Here is a 19,143-nt window from a genome sequence, read left to right as displayed (position 1 = left end):
CCTGGGATTTTTTTTATTGGAATTGTTTTGAATATGTAGATCTAGTTGGGAAGAACTGACATCTTAACAGTACTCTTTCTATCCATGAACATGGAATATAACTCCATTTATTTAGTTTTTTTTTTAATTCCTCTCATCAGTTTTATACTTTTCTTCATATAGATCTTGTACATATTTTGGGCAGGGTGATAATGCAAATAGTATTTTGCCCTTAATTTCAAATTCTACCAGTTCATTGCCGGTACATAGGGAAGTGATTCACATTTGTATATTAACCACGTAACCTGATTATTTATGACTTTCTATATAAACAATAATGTCATCTGTGAGCAAAGACAGTTTTATTCCTTTTTTCTAAATCAATGTACCTTTTGTTTCTTTTTTTTCCCCTTCAGACTTTATCTCTGTCTCTCAAATTTGAAGCGCAATTTTGCCAGATAAGGAATTCTTAGTTGACAGGTTTTTCCCCCCTGCACTTTGAATATATCAGTTTACTGGCTTTTGGCCTACAAGGATTCTGCTGAGAAATTGGCTGATACGTTTACTAAGGATCCCTTGTATATGATGAGTATCTTCTCTTGTGCTGCTTTCAGGATTTTCTCTTTGTCTTTGGTTCTCAATAGTGTGATTATAAAGTGTCTTGAAGTTAGTCTCTTCTGGTTTATCCTACTTCAAGTTCATTAAGCTTATCAGATCTGTAGATTCATGTATTCCATCAAGTTGGGAGCCACTATTCTTTCAAATATTCTTCTTGCCCCCTTTCTCTTTTCCTTCTGAGATTCCCACAGTGTGTGTACTGGTCTAGTTCATGTATCTGACAGATCCCTTAGATACTGCTTGACTTTTCTTCGTTCTTTTTGTTCCTCAGATTTGATAATTTAAACTGTTCTATCTTTAAGTCTGCTTATTCTTTTCTTTCTGTTTGATGAAAGCTACTTTTGAACCCCCTGGTATATTTTTCTTTTTAGTTACTGTATTTTCAGCTGCAGAATTCCTTTCTGGTTCCTTTATATAATTTCTCTCTCTCGATAATCTTGTTTTCTTCATACACTGCTTTGCTATCTTTGTCTATATCTTCCTTTATTTAACTCTTTAGTTTTAAAGACTCTGATTAAGAAAAATGGGAATGGGAGCTTCATTAGGTACATTTTTCATCAATTAATTTTATTCCTTCAAATGGACATAATTTTGTTAACAATGAAAATTTGAATCTTATACTGTGGTAACTCTGGAAATCAAATTCTCCCTCTTGCCCAGCATTTGCTGTTTTGTTTTTTTTCTCAATTTTTGTAGGGTAATTCTGTGCTGAGGTAAGTCTGAGGTGAAAGCTTAAAGTCTCTTAGATCTTTTTCTGAGCCTACATCTTTTCTTGGGCATGGGTGATAGTTTTCTAAATTTCCCTCTTTAGTGGTTGCTTTTGAATGTCAAAACAAAAACAAAAAAAGACATTCATGGATGAAACAATGGCCACCAGACTCTGTCTGTACTTTGCTGATCAGAGGCAGTTAGCAGTCAAAATACAAACTCCAATATTTGAAGGACAAGGTCTTCATTGCCTATTTTGGATCCAGCAAGCCATACCAGAGTGGGGGTTGCCATCTTCCCAAATGCCGGTCACAGGGCTGGGGGTGGTGGAAGATAGACAGCTGCTACTACACAAAAGGCTGACATCAACCAATATTGACAAGTTACCCAACATGCTTTCCTCTGGAAGCTTTAAGTGTTTAAAAAGACTGTAAAGTTCCAAAACTGTCAATACAGACAATTTCTGAAAATATAATTGTTGTTTAAGTGGTTAGACAGATACCTACCTATTCCTTCCCACTCTGTTATCTGCCTGACATTACTCTCCTTAGTGTGTTTAAGGCACCAAGCAAGGCATGCAGGAAGTTAATGCTTCAAAGACCTGAACTCCCCTATGGCTTTCAGGGAAAGGTTTTCAAAGACAGGGTGAGGCAGACCAAGATCAGATACGTGGTTACCAAGGTAGAAGGAGGGAGCAAGAGGGATGGTCTGGGAGTTTGGGGTTGGTATATGCACCCTATTACACTTAAAATGGATAAACAACAAGGTCCTACTGTATAGCACAGGGAACTATATCCAACTGCTTGGGATAAACCATAAGGGAAAATATGAAAAAAAAAAAAAAAGAATGTATAACAGGCTTCCCAGGTGACTCAATGGTAAAGAATCTCCCTGATAATGCAGTAGACTCGATCCCTGGGTCAGGAAGATCCCCTTGAGGAGGAAATGGTAATCCACTCCAGTGTTCTTGCCTGGGAAATTCCAGGGACAGAGGAGCCTGACAGGCTACAGACCACAGGGTCGCAAAGAGTAGCACACGACAACTGTGCACAGCACAGCAGCACATATATATGTGCAACTGAGTCACTTTGCCGAACAGTAGAGATTGCCACAATACTGTAAACTGACTATACTTCAACAATAACAACAAAAAAAAGGTGAGGGTGGGGGATTGTGGGGTACATGATCAGCTAGTTCTCATTCTGCTGACTGGTTGGTGGTGAGGTATCAGGAGTTAATTTTGGTTCCAATGGGTATGGGGTATCTACGCTTATGGGCAGCACACAGTTAACTTCTTCCACCTGGTGGGGGTTTCAACATCCCCTTTGATAGATGCTACGGCCCTCACGGGGTCTCTATCACGAGATTTGAAAATATTCCTTCTGCACTTGCAGTTTTGAGGCCTTATTTCAATAAACATCCAGAACTGTGTGTACTCCTCAGTGCCTGCCCACCAGCTGGCCTTCCTCTCTCCATCACATATTTAACGCTGTGTGTTTTAACGCTGTGTGTCAGGCACGTGTGATATACTCATTCATTCTGTGTTGGTTGTATTTTCTCTAGGGGTCCTCTTAAGAAAACACTGTAAACTAGCCAGAAATAACTTTTTAATGGTTGCAGAGTTCTTTTTTGTATCTGTGGAAAGCAATATGTGTAACTGGTGCCCTATTGTTGGACATTCATGGTGTTTCCTTCTCTCTTTCTTCTCTTTTTTCTCTTTCTTCCTCTTCCCCCTCCTCTTTTCCTCCTTCTCCTTCTCAGGGGTTACTTTTTAAAATGTGATTATTTTGAAATTGTATTTTGAGATATTTCATCATTTAGAAGTCTGCATAACTAAGTTAATCAAGTTTACCAGGTGACCAATGATTCATGATGTTACAAAAGCATGCATGACAAAAGAGCCATTCAAAGTGGAAGAAGTCCAGTGGCTTTTAATGTAACAGAGTATGAAAACTTCACTGAGTATAAGAAAGTCATTGACATATGGTTTCAGACTCCACATTGCAACTAACTTCTAAAAAACTACCACTTGTTCAACTTTGGATAACATCAAAGAAGAATACCTACTTTGGATAATATCAAAGAAGAATAAATTTCAATTATCTGAAAAGGCTATTAAAACATGTCTCCCTTCCCCAGATTTTATTATTCTATTTCAACAACAAAAAAACCCCACAAATGACAAGACAATATAGAAACATATGAGTATCCAGTTATCTCATATAAAACAAAACATTAAAAAATATGTAAAACTTTAAGACAAATACTATTCAGGAATTTTTTGAGAACTATATTTCATAAAAATGTTTATTTATGTTAATATAGAATATTTATCAGTTATTTTAAATGAATTAAACATTCAATTTCTTTCAGCTTTACTTTTAAATTCAATTTAATTTTTTATTAAACATTTCTTGTTAAATGAAAGCTAACAGAATTCATTGCCAAAATATCTGCACAAGAAATATTTAAGAAATGAAGAGCATTGTAAATGGTAAAAATGAGAATATTTTTAAAACTTCCTTTTTCCTGTTAATTGCTTTAAAACCTAATTGTCTAAAAAATAATAATAACAAAGGATGGGAGGAGATGGAACTTTAGTAAGGTTCTTATCCTATACATGTAATGATGTATCATTTAAAAGGATACATCATTAAAAGGATATGTTACAATGTATACTATAAACCGAGATACAAGCCAATAGTAGAGATAAAACAGAATCATTACAAAAACTAAGCTGATCCAAAAGAAAGTAGGAAAAAAGAACAAAGAATAGATGAGACAAATAGAATATAAGATGACAGATTTAAATACAATCAATACTTACATTAATGTAGATGGTCCAAAGATATGTTAAAGCAATTAAATAATCCTTCAATTAAAAATACATAAATTTTTAAAAAAGATATGAATGTTTATAGTGGGGAAGGTTGTGGTGAGGGAGGCAGGGGATGCAAAAGGTATAAGGGAACTCTGTACCTTCCACTCAATTTTGCTTGTAACTAAAACTCTACAAGGTAAGTCAATTAAAAAAATTCACCTCTCATTATAGTAATTACATACTTGTCTGCCATCTTTGAATTAAGGTCTGTAAAGGCAGGGACTATATATATCGTCTTCTCTGCTATGTATCAGTGCAACATTTTTCATCATTATCTACTGATCTCTAAACATACTCCTCCAAAAAAAAATAATAAAGAAACAAACTCTGAAAATGACTTAGAATACAAAATAACTGTAAGTAGACTCCAGTACTCTTGCCTGGAAAATCGCATGGACGGAGGAGCCTGGTAGGCTGCAGTCCATGGGGTCGCTGAGGGTCGGACACGACTGAGTGACTTCACTTTCACTTTTCACTTTCATGCATTAGAGAAGGAAATGGCAACCCACTCCAGTGTTCTTGCCTGGAGAATCCCAGGGAAGGGGGAGCCTGGTGGGCTGCCGTCTATGGGGTCGCACAGAGTCAGACACGACTGAAGCGACTTAGCAGCAGCAGCACCAGCAGCAGACAACAGATGTGCAAGAAGAGCATATAGACATTTTATCTTTTAAGGAAAATATATCTAATGAGAACAAAATGCAAAGTACCACATGAATATCCCTGGAAAAAAATACTTGGAGATTTTCAGATCATGATAAACTCTCTAGTTTTTCTTTGAATAAAACTAATTCTTCCGTTATAGTAATCAGTCAAAAGAGACTTGTTTTCCTAAAACTCATTTTCCAATTAGAAAGTATAATTATTCTGAAAATATCTATTCAAACGCAAGACAGGTTTTCAAGAAACACAAAGCAATAGTAACTCACCTCTGTATAGGACATAGCATAACCATATTTTTATAATGTACTTAACAGGCGTAGTAAAAGTTAGCTCTGTCATCTCTTTTGAGATAAATAATAATCTTTTGTAAAATTAAAGCTAAAAGAAAAATAATCAGCTAATCTATTTTTCCCCAAAGGAAAAACTCTAAAATATTAATGTGTTTTATTTCCATATCCTTTACATAGTTTGAGCAGATTGTTTAGCACATTAACTCACTAAGAACCTACTATGCCATAAAATATCCGGAATCTTTCCAAAGATAATAACTTTAATAGACCTAAATATTATTAATCTAAGAGTACACATTTGTGGAAATTACTTCAAAAGGGGGAAAAAAACCTATCCTACTGAATTATTCCTTAACATACTTATTGTAAAACGTATTTCCTCTTCTTTGGCTTCTTTTTACTATTTTCATTGTTCTATAATTTGCTAATGTATCAATTTCTAATTAGTAACTGTTTCCAGTGAACTTAAAATCAAGAACAAAGCAATGTTTGACAGATACAGTACCTGACAGAGGATGTTCTTGGCCCGTGATCTCTGGAGTCCATTACCCAACCAACATGACACTCTAGAGGGGGATTTGTACTATGTCTTGTTTTTCTCTTTCTTGGACTCTAAGGAAAAAGAAGTCAAACATTGCAATTACTTTCAGTAGTGTGAACCTCACAAGTAAATTAAAACCCTCTGACTATAAACCAACTCAAGCATTTTCATACTGTGGATGACACATTATGAAATCATATGAAGTCACAAAACTCAAACATCTCACACACAAGTTACAAAACTTAGCAAGGCTAAGGTTTCAATACAAGGATTAAAGAAAACACAGCTTAAAATGATTCTTTATTACACCTTCTGATCATCTTTAATTAACACTATCCATGAAATTAAAAGACGCTTACTCCTTGGAAGGAAAGTTATGACCAACCTAGATAGCATATTCAAAAGCAGAGGCATTACTTTGCCAACAAAGGTCCATCTAGTCGAGGCTATGGTTTTTCCTGTGGTCATGTATGGATGTGAGAGTTGGACTGTGAAGAAGGCTGAGTGCTGAAGAATTGATGCTTTTGAACTGTGGTGTTGGAGAAGACTATTGAGAGTCCCTTGGACTGCAAGGACATCCAACCAGTCCATTCTGAAGGAGATCAGCCCTGGGGTTTCTTTGGAAGGAATGATGCTAAAGCTGAAACTCCAGTACTTTGGCCACCTCATGCGAAGAGCTGACTCATTGGAAAAGACTCTGATGCTGGGAGGGATTGGGGGCAGGAGGAGAAGGGGACGACAGAGGATGAGATGGCTGGATGGCATCACTGACTCGATGGATGTGAGTCTGAGTGAACTCTGGGAGTTGGTGATGGACAGGGAGGCCTGGCGTGCTGCGATTCATGGGGTGGCAAAGAGTCAGACATGACTGAGCGACTAAACTGATCTGATTGTAAAGAAGTTATTCCTTAACCTGAGAAGACATCACTATGGTAAAATATCTTTTTTTTTTTTAACAAATTCCTGTAACTTAAAATACAATTTTTTATTGTGATAGAAACTAAAAAAGTCTCATTTTGTAATGGTGAAGTATACAAAATGTAGGCTTTATATTTTTGGTGTTCTGTGTACCTTTACATCAATGGCTTTGGGTTCTTTAACAGGATAAAATCTTGGTGTTTTATTTGGATCTTGTAATCGAGGTGTTCGTGGTGTCTTGGGTGTCCTTGCAGGGTAAATTCTGGGAGATTCTGGAACTGCTGTGGGCAATGAACGGGCCATTGTTGCTGAAGATACTTCTGAAACATCAAACAGCTTCTGAGCTAATTCATCAGTCAAATCTGCCAAAAAAAAAAAAAAAAAAGCTGTTAAAAGTATTTCAGTGCTAGAAAAATTATTTTATTACTGAGAACAAGGATAATTCTGAAATTCTCTATTCTCAGAGTACTTTTTTCATTAGAAATATTTCAAATATACAAGAAAGAATTTAAAAACAAAAAAACACTTGTGGACACATCATCTAGATAACTAAATTTTAATTTTGCTTCGTTTCAAACTTTTTTTTTAAAGAAAAATATGCCTAATAACCTTTCCTAATCCCATTTTGCTTTTCCTCCTCAGAGATAACCAGGCTCTTAAATTTGATATTTTTATCTATATATGTAATAATATTATTTTGCATAATTAACTTGATATAAATGGTATCACAGTATAATATCATTTTGCAGGCTTTTTCAGTCAATATTTTGTTTGTGACCATTATTCAAGTTCTATTAATATAGCTTTGGTTTATTCATTTACACTGCAGAATATCATGTTGTATACAAATATTATAATTTATTCATTCTCCTGAAGACAGTGTTTTTACATTTTTGGTATAATCAATAGTGCTGCAGTAAACATTGCTGAAAATGTCTCTGTACAGGTATGAGTATTTCTCTAGGGTTTATATCTGAAATGGAAATACTGAGTCAAGTGCAATGTGCATGGTCTGGTTTACTAAATATTGTTTGCCAACCTGCTTTCTATAGTGGTTTCACCAATTCATACTTTTGACTAGCAGTTATCTTGGTCAAGGCTAGGTTTTGCTTAGACTTTTAAATACTTTTCCATCTCATGGGATTTAAAAGGTATTCACATTTCTTTGGCTACTAGTGAAGTTGAGCATATTTTTATACAGTTAGTACTCAGATTTCCCTTGTGTGAGCTTGCCATTCATATCCTTTTGATTATTTTTCTGTTGGGTTGCTTTTATTAATTAGTTTGTGAAAATCTTAAGGTAAAACACTAAGTAAGCAAGCAAACAAATCAAGTTAAAGTGTCAAAACTGCAGGCTCTATTTCTACATGGTTTTTCTTCAGACTTACCAACTTCTTTTGATTCATACAATAAACTTTTGTTCACTCAACAAATATTACTGAGTACCTAATACATTCCAAGTACTATTTAGACACAAGTTTGTAAACTCAAAAGGGAACTAACCCACTCTGTTACCTAGTCTCACTATCTTGGTATTTTCCTTCCTAGTCCATTATCTTTACTGTTGCCGGGATAATTATTCTAAGGAGCAAATTAGGTCATTTCACATTTCTACTTAAAAATTTTCAGGTTTTCCCCATTGCCTCTAGGAGAGGCATTGGCTCTTTAGCATGGCATATAATACTCTCCTGATTGTGCTTCAGTTTTGCTTCTATTGTCATTCTCCATTTCAGTCTTGACGCCCCAAATAGCAACCTACTTGTTATTCCTATTTTCTGTTGTTCTTGTTTTCTTGTGTCATATCTTTTCATATGCTTTTTCCTGTATCTAAAAGTCCCTTTCCCTCATCTTTTTACACCCAATTAGACTCACATCATTCCTTTAAAATCCAGCACAAATCCTGAGTACTTTCTCTGGGAATGTGTAGCATTGTTCAAACATCTTCTGCCAACAGAATTAACCATTAATCAATTATTTTTTGTGCCACCTCTGCATTTTTATCCATTTATTTTTAGATTCATTAAATTGAAATTTATTTTCTTATATATCTTCCATTAAATGCTAGCAGTAAATCTCAGTGTTTCTCTGAAAGCAAGGGCCACAATCTATATATGTACACCAGGATCTACAATTGTACCTAGGAAAAAGTATATCCCCATCCAATGACTGAAAAACTTAACTGAATTGTGTTAATGGTATTTTTCTGTACGGTAAGATGATACACAATCTCAGGGGTTAAAAGTAGGAGCATACACTGAAAAATATGGTAAATCCAGTGCCCTTGTAAAAGAAATATTCAAAGATCTAGGAGCAGTAACAACCCAGAAATCCTAAGTGTCCTAGCATCTAGATTATGGCTTCTAAATTCCACTTCCCACTGATCAGTCTCCTTTAAAAAAAAAAAAGTCTGAAGCACAAAGTATTATAAAAGCCTAGAAAATCTTGAGCCAGAAAGCAATGAAGTTAAAAATGAAAATATTAGCATGGTTCATGAAGACATAGCAGCAAACTTTAGGAGACACTGCCAGTCAAAACAATGACCGAATTGGCCTAAGAACATCAAATAAACAGACCCCATGAGTTCATAATGGTTACTTTAAAACTTAATCAAATTTCTAGGCTGCTATGGCACCAACTCATTATTCTGAAAATGATCAATAGAATACAAGAAAATAAAAAAGAATTTAACCTGTCTTTTTTGTAAATTGAATTCCAGAATAAATAAAGAGTTAATTAAAAGAAAAAATTCTTCCTTACAGAATTCTAGGTTAAGAAACATAAAAGGAATAACAAAATTAGAAGATGACTATTTTGCAACTTTAGTGAAATAGAGGATCAGGAAAATATTCATCAATACCTGCTAAAATCATTTGGTAAAATGCTGAGGAGAGATTTAATGACCCATGAAAGAAATAATTGTTATACTAACTTCTGTAAAAGGAAAAACTTCGGCTTTGAGAACAACACTTTGAAGAGAATAAAAAGACAAGCCACAGAATGTCAAACAGTATTTGTAAAACACACATATGATAAAGGACTATTATCCAAGATACACAAAGGATTGTCAAAATTCAACAACAATAACAACAAAAACCTGATTAGAAAATGGGCCAGAGACCTAACAGACGCCTTACCAAAGAAGATATATAGATGGCAAAAAGCACACGGAGATACTCCACATCAGATATCATCAGGGAACTGCAAAGTAAGACAACAATGAGATTGTGCAACACATCTATTAGACTGGCCAAAACCCAGAACACTGACAACACTAACAAATGCGGATAAGAATATGAAGTAACAGGAACTCTCATTCACGGTGGTATTGTAGAAATGAAAAATGGTACAGCCACTTTGGAAGACAGTTTGGAAGTTTCATACAAAACTAAACATACTCTTACATACCATCAAGGAGTCACCCTCCTTGGTACTTACCCAAAGGAGCTGAAAACTTTCGTCCACACAAAAATCTGCACATGGATATTTAAAGCAGTATTATTTATAACTGCCCAAACTTGGAAGCAACCACATGTCGTTTAGTAGGTAAGTGGATAAATAAATGCTATATATGACACTATAATGATGACTACATCTCATTATACATTTATCCAAATCAACAGGATATACAACACCAAGAGTAAATGCTGGGACTTCCCTGGTGGTCCAGGGAATCCTCATACCAATGCAGGGTACACGGGTTTGATATCTGGTCTGGGAAGATTCCACATGTCACAGAGCAACTAAGCCCAGGAGCTACAACTACTGAGCCCACACGCGGCAACTACTGAAGCCCACATGCCTGGGGCCCATGCTCAGCAACAAGAGAAGCCACTGTAATGAGAAGCCCTCACACAACTAGAGTAGGCCCCACTCACTGCAAATACAGAAAGCTCACACACAGCAACAAAGGGCCAGAACAGCCAAAAATAAATTAAAAACTTTTAAAAGAATAAGAAAAACAGAAACTAAAAAAAAAAAAAAGTAAATGCTAATGTAACTATGGACTTTTGCTGATTATGATGTGTGAACGTAGGCTCATCAATAGTAACAAACGTACCACTCTGATGTGGGCTGTTGCTCTGAGGAGGCAACCTCTTTCACCAGATGGGTAATAGCTAGTAAGCTAGGGTCAGGGTGTAAATGTGAAATCTCTGTACCCTCCTCTAAATTTTGCCATGAGCCTAAAACTGCTCTAGCAACAAAAGCCTTGGGGGAAAAAAAAATTAAGGGAAACTTTATGATGAATAGATCAGGCTGATAACATCTAAACTCAGTGATAACATCAGTAAACATGCTCAGGTGCTTCAGTCCTGTCCAACTCTCTCAAAGAGAGTCCATATATCATGGACTATAGCCCTCCATGCTCCTCTGTCCATGGGATCCTCCAGGCAAGAATACTGAAGTAGGTTGCCATTTCCTTCTCCAGGGGATCTTCCCGATCCAAGGGATTGAACCTGAGTATCCTGTGTCTCCTGCATTGCAGGCTGATTTTTCACAGCTGAGCCACAAGGGGAAGCCCAAGATAAGTACATGGGAGTTCATTAACAGTTTTCTCTGCTTTTATCTTTATCTGAACATTTTCATATTAAAAAGTTAAAGTTTTATTTCAGTCTTACATTTATTTTATTCCAGGTTTAATTAGGTCTGAATTTGACCCATCACCAAGAGCAGATATACCGTTTTATGAAGATTAAGATCTATAGAGTACTTTTTGTTATCTCAAAAGAAACCTTTTACAAAATTTGTGTAGTGTATCATTTACCAATTTATAATATTTTCACAAAAAAAATTACCAAAAATAGTTAAGAAAATTGCAAGTACATAAAATATATTCAGTACAAAAATTATATTACTAGAAATATAAGTAGTTAGGAAATAAGAATACATTAAAAGTATTTTTTATAAAATACAAAGATGACATATAAATATCATTTAGATATTATAACTTCTTTTTAGTTAAAATCATGGGCCATCTCTTATATGTGAATGTTCAAAATAGCATTTTCCATAATAGCCAAAAGTGGAAAAAGAAAACAAATATACACCTATTTCCAAATGGATAAACAAAATGCAGTATGTCCATACTATAGAACACTACACCTTACAAGAAGGAGAGAAGCACCAACATAAGCAACAACATGGATTAATGTCAAAATTATTATATTAATTGAAAGAAGCCAAACACATTGACTACATTTACATCCCATTTATATGAAATTTCTAGGAAGTGCATAAACATAAAGACAGAAAGCAGATCACTGGTTACATCAGACTGAAATTGAGTGCTGACATTGACTGCAGATGATTGTGAGGGAACTTTTAGCATGATGCAATTTAAAAATAATTATGGGGGACTTCCCTGGTGACCCAGTGGCTAAGACTCCATATTCCTAATGCACGGGGCCTGGGTTTGATACCTGGTCAGGGAACTAGATCCCACATGCTGCAACTAAGACCCAGCACAGTTAAATAAATTTAAAAACAGAAACAAAACAACTAAATTATGGCACTGGTGTACAAATACACAAATTTACTGACATTAATCACACTATACACTTAAAGTGAGTTAATTTTGTGTAAATTATACCTCAAAAAAGCTTTAAAACACAGAAGACCAGGCCATCTGCTCTTTGGGAACATCAATTGTGATCGTCTACCATACAATTTCTGCTAAAAAGTTTATCAAATAAGACTGATATTTCAAGGATTAGGCTAAAGTACTAATTTTCAAAGTGCAGTCCCAACCAGTGGGAATAGCAAGAGAACTAGAATTACAAGTGGAGACTGAAAATGAGACTAAATTGCTGTAATCTCATAAGAAAGTGGTTTCTTAAGATGAGATCTACTTATTCCTAATGAAGATGCTGTGAAGAATGTAGAAATGACAACAAAGAATTTAGAATACTGTATAAACTTAGTTGCTAAAGCAGTGGCAGGGTTTGAGAGGACTGACTCCAATTTTGAAAGAAGATCTACTGTGGGTAAAATGCTATCAAACAGCATTAAATGTCACAGAGAAATTGTTCATGAAATGAAGAGTCAACCAATTCAGTGGACTTGATAGTTCTCTTATTTTAAGAAACTGCCACAGCCACCCCAACTTTCAGCAACCACAACCCTGATCAGTCAACAGCCATCAACACTGAGGCGAGGCCCTCCGCCAGGAAAAGGACTGTTACAACTTACTGAAGGCTCTGATGATGGTTATCATTTTTTTAAGCAATAAAATACTTTTAAATTAAGATATGCTCATTTTAATTTTAGACATAATGCTATTGCACACTTAATAGACCACAGTATAGTGTACACATACTGTATACTGACTGTAAAACCAAAAATTCATGTGACTTGCTTCACTGTGGTATTTACTTTATTATGGTGGTCTGGAACCAAATACAAAATATCTCTGAGGTATGCCTGTATCTCTAAAGACCCTACAAACATTGAAAGAATAAAAAAGGAATATTACTAAAAACACACCCCAAAATAGACAAACTCTTTAATATATAAACTACAAAAGTTCACTCAAGAAAAGCTAGATTACCTAAATAGGCCCATGTCTCTTTAAAAAATTAATTAGTAGTTAAAAACATTTCAACAATTCTAGACCCAGATGACTTCACTGGCAAATTCTACCACGCCTATAAGGAATCAAAATACAGAAGAGGAGGGAATGCTTACTAACTCATTTATAAGGCAGTATTCCCTGATACCAAAATCAAGCAAAGATAATCCAAGAAAAACCAATATTCTTCATTCCGCTAAAAAAAAAGCAAATGGAATCTAACAGTGTATAAAAAGGGTAATATGTCACAGTCAAATAAGGTTTATACTGGGCTCATTATTTGAAAATAATTCAATGCAATTCACAATACAAATAAGCTAATTAAGACAAACATGCAATCATTTCAAAAGACCCAGAAAAAAAAATCCCCCCCCCCAAAAATCAGCATCCATTCATGATTAAAAACTCTCAGGAGAATAGTATTGAAACATGTATATTACCATATGTGAAACAGATCACCAGTCCAAGTTCAATGCATGAAACAGGGTACTCAAAGCCAGTGCACTGGGACAACCCAGAAGGACGGGATGGGGAGGGAGGTGAGGGGGCAATTCAGGATGGGGGACACATGTATACCCATAGCTGATTCATGTCAATGTATGGCATAAACCACCACAATACTGTAAAGTAATTAGCCTCCAAATAAAATAAATAAGAATTTTTAAAAAACTCCCAGTACACTAGAAATAAAATCTACAACTATTATCATACTTAATGGTGAAAGACTGAATGCTTTTCTCCTAAAATCAGAAACAATGCAAGGATGTCTTGTAACTTCTATTCAACATCATGTTGGAGGTCCCAATCAATGTAATAAGACAATAAATGAAAGTATATAAAAATAAGAAATGAACTGCAGCTATTCACAGACAACATGACTATCTATGCAGAAATCGATCAATGTAAAATATATTGAAGAATCTACAGAAAGAGCTACTAGAACTATTACTGGTAAGTTTATCAATATCACAGGATACACAGCTGTATTAGTCAGGATTCTCCAGAGTAAAGGAACCAACAGGATAGAAAAGAAGATTTAATATGAGGAATTGGCTTACAAGATTATGGAGGATGAGAAATCTCACAATCTGTCATCTATAAGCTGGAAACTTAGAAAAGCCAGTGATGTAATTCAGTCTGAGTCCAAAGGCCTGAGACCTAGGGAAGTTGATGATATAAATACCAATCTAAGATGAGACGAGACGTCCCAGTCAATAAGACAGCAAAAAAGGAGCAAATTCCTCCTTCCTCCACATTTTTGTTCTATTCAGACCTTCAGTGGATTCGATGATGTCCACCCATACTGAGGATGGCAATCTACCATGCCCAACAATTCAGATACTTATCTCATGCAGAAAAAGCGTCACAGAGACACCCAGAAGCAATGTCTAACCAGACATCCGGTTATCCTCTGATTCAGTTAAGCTGACACTTAAAATCAACATCACAAAGAATAATATGAAAAAAATCTATCCTATTTCTATATACTAGCAATAAACAATGGATAATAAAAATTTTAAAGCACCATTTATAGCAACACCAAAATCATAATATACTTAAGGACATAGGTTACAAAATGTGTACAAAATACAACAAAAACCATAAGACACTGAAGAACAAACACTTAAAAGGAGAAGTATACCATATTCATAGACTGGAAGATTCAATTCTGTTAAAATTTTATAATTCTTCCTAAACTGTAGATTCAGTGCAGTTCCAATCAAAATACTAGTTGGAATTTTTATAGACATCGATAAGCTATTTTTATAATTTATGTGAAAATGCAAGGAAACTAGAATAGTCAAAATATTTTGGAAATAAAAAGAGAAAAAAAGGTGGACGGCACATATTGATTTTTAAGATTACAGTTATAAGGACTTCCCTGGTGGTCCAATGGTTAAGAATTTGTCTTCCAATGTAGGGAACATGGGTTCAATCCCTGGTCAAGGAATTAAGATCCCACATGCCACAGAGCAACTAAATCCAAGCACTGCAACTATAGAGCCTGTGCGCCGCAACTAGAAAAAAACCCCTTGCACTGCAACAAAGGCCCAACACAACCAAAAAAGAAAAAAGTTCTGCTCTTCAAAAGGTGCTCTTTTTTTGGCCACACCACACAGTTTTTGCAAGATCACAGTTCTCCAACCAGAGATTAAACCAGGCCACAACAGAGAAAGTCCTAGATCCTAACCACTAGACCACCAAGGAACTCCCAATAGGCATTCTTAAGAAATGAAAAGATAAATCTTTAGATTGGGGGAAGATATGTGAAAATTACATAGGAATCAAAAGACGCTTACTCCTTGGAAGGGAAGTTATGACCAACCTAGATAGCATATTCAAAAGCAGAGACATTACTTTGCCTACAAAGGTCCGTCTAGTCAAGGCTATGGTTTTTCCAGTAGTCATGTATGGATGTAAGAGTTGGACTGTGAAGAAAGCTGAGCGCTGAAGAATTGATGCTTTTGAACTGTGGTGTTAGAGAAGACTCTTGAGAGTCCCTTGGACTGCAAGGACATCCAACCAGTCCATTCTGAAGGAGATCAGCCCTGGGTGTTCTTTGGAAGGAATGATGCTGAAGCTGAAACTCCAGTACTTTGGCCACCTCATGCGAAGAGCTGACTCACTGGAAAAGACTCTGATGCTGGGAGGGATTGGGGGCAGGAGGAGAAGGGGACGACAGAGGATGAGATGGCTGGATGGCATCACTGACTCAATGGACATGAGTTTGAGTGAATTCCGGGAGTTGATGATGGACAGGGAGGCCTGGCGTGCTGCAATTCATGGGGTTGCAAAGAGTCAGACACGACTGAGCGACTGAACTGAACTGAACTGAACTGAACTGAATAAAGACTTGGATTAGAATAAAGAACTCTGAAAGCTCAGCAAGGAAACAACTAAAAAAAAAAAAAAAACCTCAAAATACTTGAGCAATCACTTCACCAAAGATATACCAATAGCAAAAAAAAAAAAATGCTCAGCACTGTTAGTCATAATGAGACACTGCTGCTGCTGCTAAGTCGCTTCAGTCGTGTCCGACTCTGTGCGACCCCAGAGATGGCAGCGCACCAGGCTTCCCCATCCCTGGGATTCTCCAGGCAAGAACACTGGAGTGGGTTGCCATTTCCTTCTCCAATGCATGAAAGTGAAAAGTCAAAGTGAAGTCCCTCAGTCGTGTCCGACTCTAGCGACCCCATGGACTGCAGCCCACCAGGCTCCTCCATCCACGGGATTCTCTAGGCAAAAGTACTGGAGTGGGGTGCCATTGCCTTCTCCATAATGAGACACTACTACATACCTAATAGAAAGGGAAAAATATTTTAAAACTTTGCAATACCAACTGCTGGTGAAGACATGGAGCAATGGGAACCCTCATACATTACTGGTGGGGATGCAAAGTGACATAGCCACTTTGGAAAACCATTAGACAGTTTCTTATAAAGTTAAAAACACTTACCACATGATCCAGCAATCCCACTCCAAGTATTTACCCAACTGACATGAAAACTTATCATCTTACCAAAACCTATAAGCAAATATTTATAGCATCTTTATTCACAATCACCAAAAATTAAAAACAACCCACATGTTCTTCAACTAATGGTAAATTGCTTATATCCATGTGAAGGAATATTACTTACCAGTAAAAAGGACACACAAAATATGGGTGAATCTCAAATGCATTACTGTATTTACATTACTGTAAATAAAAGAAGCCAGACACAAAGGGTTACACTCTATACAATTCCATTTATATGATATTCTGGTAAAGGCAAAATTATAGAAGTAGAAAACAGAAAACAGGCTGCCAAAGGCTAGGCATGGGGTTGGCTACAAAGAGGCATAGGAGAATTTGAGCAGAGTAATAGAACTTTGCTGTAATTTGAGTAGTTGGTAATTACAAGACTATGCATTTGTCAAAATTCCCAAATCTGTATATGCAAAAAGTGAAATTTATTGAGTATAAATGATATCTTTTAAAAAAAGAAATAAAAAAGACAATTCTGGATCCCTGTAAAGTGGAATGAAAGGAAGGAGACAGATTAGGAGTTATAATTAACCAATGTAAAATGATGGTAGCTTTTGTGTGATAGAAGTAGTGAAGATGAGAAGTGGTTAGGTTCTGGATATATTTTAAAGGATAATGGAAATAATCTGCCAAGGAATAAGAAATAAGAGGTTGAAAAAGAAAGAGATCAAAAATAACATCAAGATTTTTTTTCCCCTGTACAACTAGAAAGATAGAGTTAACATATCATAGAGATGTGGAAGTCTGGGAGAATTCCTTGGAAAGGGGTGGGAATTCAGACTTTCAATTTTCACCATATGAAGTTTGACATGTTTATAAAATATCCAAGTGAAACTGCTGAAACACAGTTATTTATTCAGAATACAGGATGGAGTCTGTACATATAAATTTGATAGTCACTTTTATGCATTGGAGAAGGAAATGGCAATCCACTCCAGTGTTCTTGCCTGGAGAATCCCAGGGACAGGGGAGCCTGGTGGGTGCCGTCTCTGGGGTTGCACAGAGTCAGACACAACTGAAGCGACTTAGCAGCAGCAGCAGCAGCAGCAGCAGTATAGGGATTGGAGAAGGCAATGGCACCCCACTCCAGTACTCTTGTCTGGAATATCCCATGGATGGAGGAGCCTGGTAGGCTGCAGTCCATGGGGTCGCTAAGAGTCGGATACAACTGATCGACTTCACATTCACTTTTCACTTTCATGCATTGGAGAAGGAAATGGCAACCCACTCCAGTGTTCTTGCCTGGAGAATCCCAGAGACGGGGGAGCCTGGTGGGCTGCCGTCTACGGGGTCGCACAGAGTCGGACACGACTGAAGTGACTTAGCAGCAGCAGCAGCACTATAAGGATGCCATTTAAAAACATGAAACTAAATACTATTACCTGCAGAGTTACTGAGAATCAGAAAGAAGAAATTTGAAGATAAAGCGCTAAAGCATCCAAAGCCTGGGGAAATGGGAAAGAAGCAGCAAATAAAAGACTCCATGAAGTTGAATGAGAACTAAGCAAACAGTGTCTAGGAAGAAGAATGTTTCAAGACAAAGAATGACTGATCCAGTGCTGTCAGGGAAGATGATGATTGACTTGACCCGTCTTAAACACAAAGATCTCTAGGGCAATAGCTAAAGCTGATTTGGGGGTGAGGGGTGGAAGTGTGTTTGGATTAGGTCTAGAGGATAAACAGGAAGATAGATATTAATGACAGTGAAAACAAAATTTTTTTTTTCACCTCAAATTCTATTTTTTAAAGCAACAGCAATTCTTTATTACTATCAGCGTTTTATAGCATTTCCTATCCTTTCACCTTTCAATCTCTGTGTATACTTATGACACACAACAGCATAGAGCTGAATATCCTTTAAATCCAATCCATAACTGTCTTTCTAACCGAAAGTTAATCTATTCAACATTTTTCAGCAATATATTGGATTGATTTCTGTCTTCTTAATTTGTGCTTAATTTTATTTTTGTTCATATTTTTAAAACTTGGAGATTATAGCACATGAAGGTTTACACACACCCACACACACACACACAGACAGACTTTAAAATACAGTTGATTTAGAAATGAAAATGAGAACAAGAAACTAAGTATGGAAAAAATTCAAGCTTTCCAAAAACACTGTATTAAAAAAAAAACCTTTGGGTAATTATCTGAGACTTTACTTAAAGAGCATAATCATTTATATTCAGGTTGGTACCCACAAACCCACCAAGGCCAAAACATAAATTTCAGATGCAGGCAAACCATTTGCAGACTCTCCAGATAGAATTCCTTCCGTTTCTCAGGAATTAAACATTGTATATATATTAAACACTATATATATATTGTGGATGAAGCAAAAACTGGAATCAAGACTGCCAGGCATACAGCATAGTGACTCAATATATTTATGGATTTTATTCCATTTAAAGTTACTACAAAAGAATGGCTATATTCCTATGTACTGTACAT

At 36.1% G+C, this 19,143-nt stretch overlaps 1 protein-coding gene across 9 annotated transcripts in view; it reads right to left on the bottom strand.

Annotated features, from left to right (window-relative positions):
- Nucleotides 1-19,143, bottom strand: part of LARP1B (La ribonucleoprotein 1B) — a 139,128-nt gene that overhangs the window by 27,074 nt on the left and 92,911 nt on the right. For 7 of the 9 annotated variants that reach the window (XR_011467465.1, XM_070386509.1, XM_070386511.1 and 4 more), the window contains exons 13-14: nt 6,749-6,957; nt 5,642-5,748 (exon numbers count right to left, since the gene is read on the bottom strand). Coding sequence is in view for 7 of the 9 variants with exons in the window: in XM_070386509.1 (XP_070242610.1) it covers nt 5,642-5,748; nt 6,749-6,957 (316 nt within the window). In the remaining 2 variants the exon portion in view is untranslated. Of the gene's footprint in view, nt 1-5,641; nt 5,749-6,748; nt 6,958-9,729; nt 9,794-19,143 lie in introns of those variants that run through there. The other 2 variants (XM_070386516.1, XR_011467466.1) reach the window with 2 other exon arrangements.

The sequence above is a fragment of the Bos mutus genome, chromosome 17 (assembly GCF_027580195.1).
Source record: "Bos mutus isolate GX-2022 chromosome 17, NWIPB_WYAK_1.1, whole genome shotgun sequence".
Classification (NCBI taxonomy): domain Eukaryota; kingdom Metazoa; phylum Chordata; class Mammalia; order Artiodactyla; family Bovidae; genus Bos; species Bos mutus.
The sequence above is the reverse complement of the archived record's forward strand: the minus strand, read 5'-3'. Positions and strand labels throughout refer to the sequence as shown.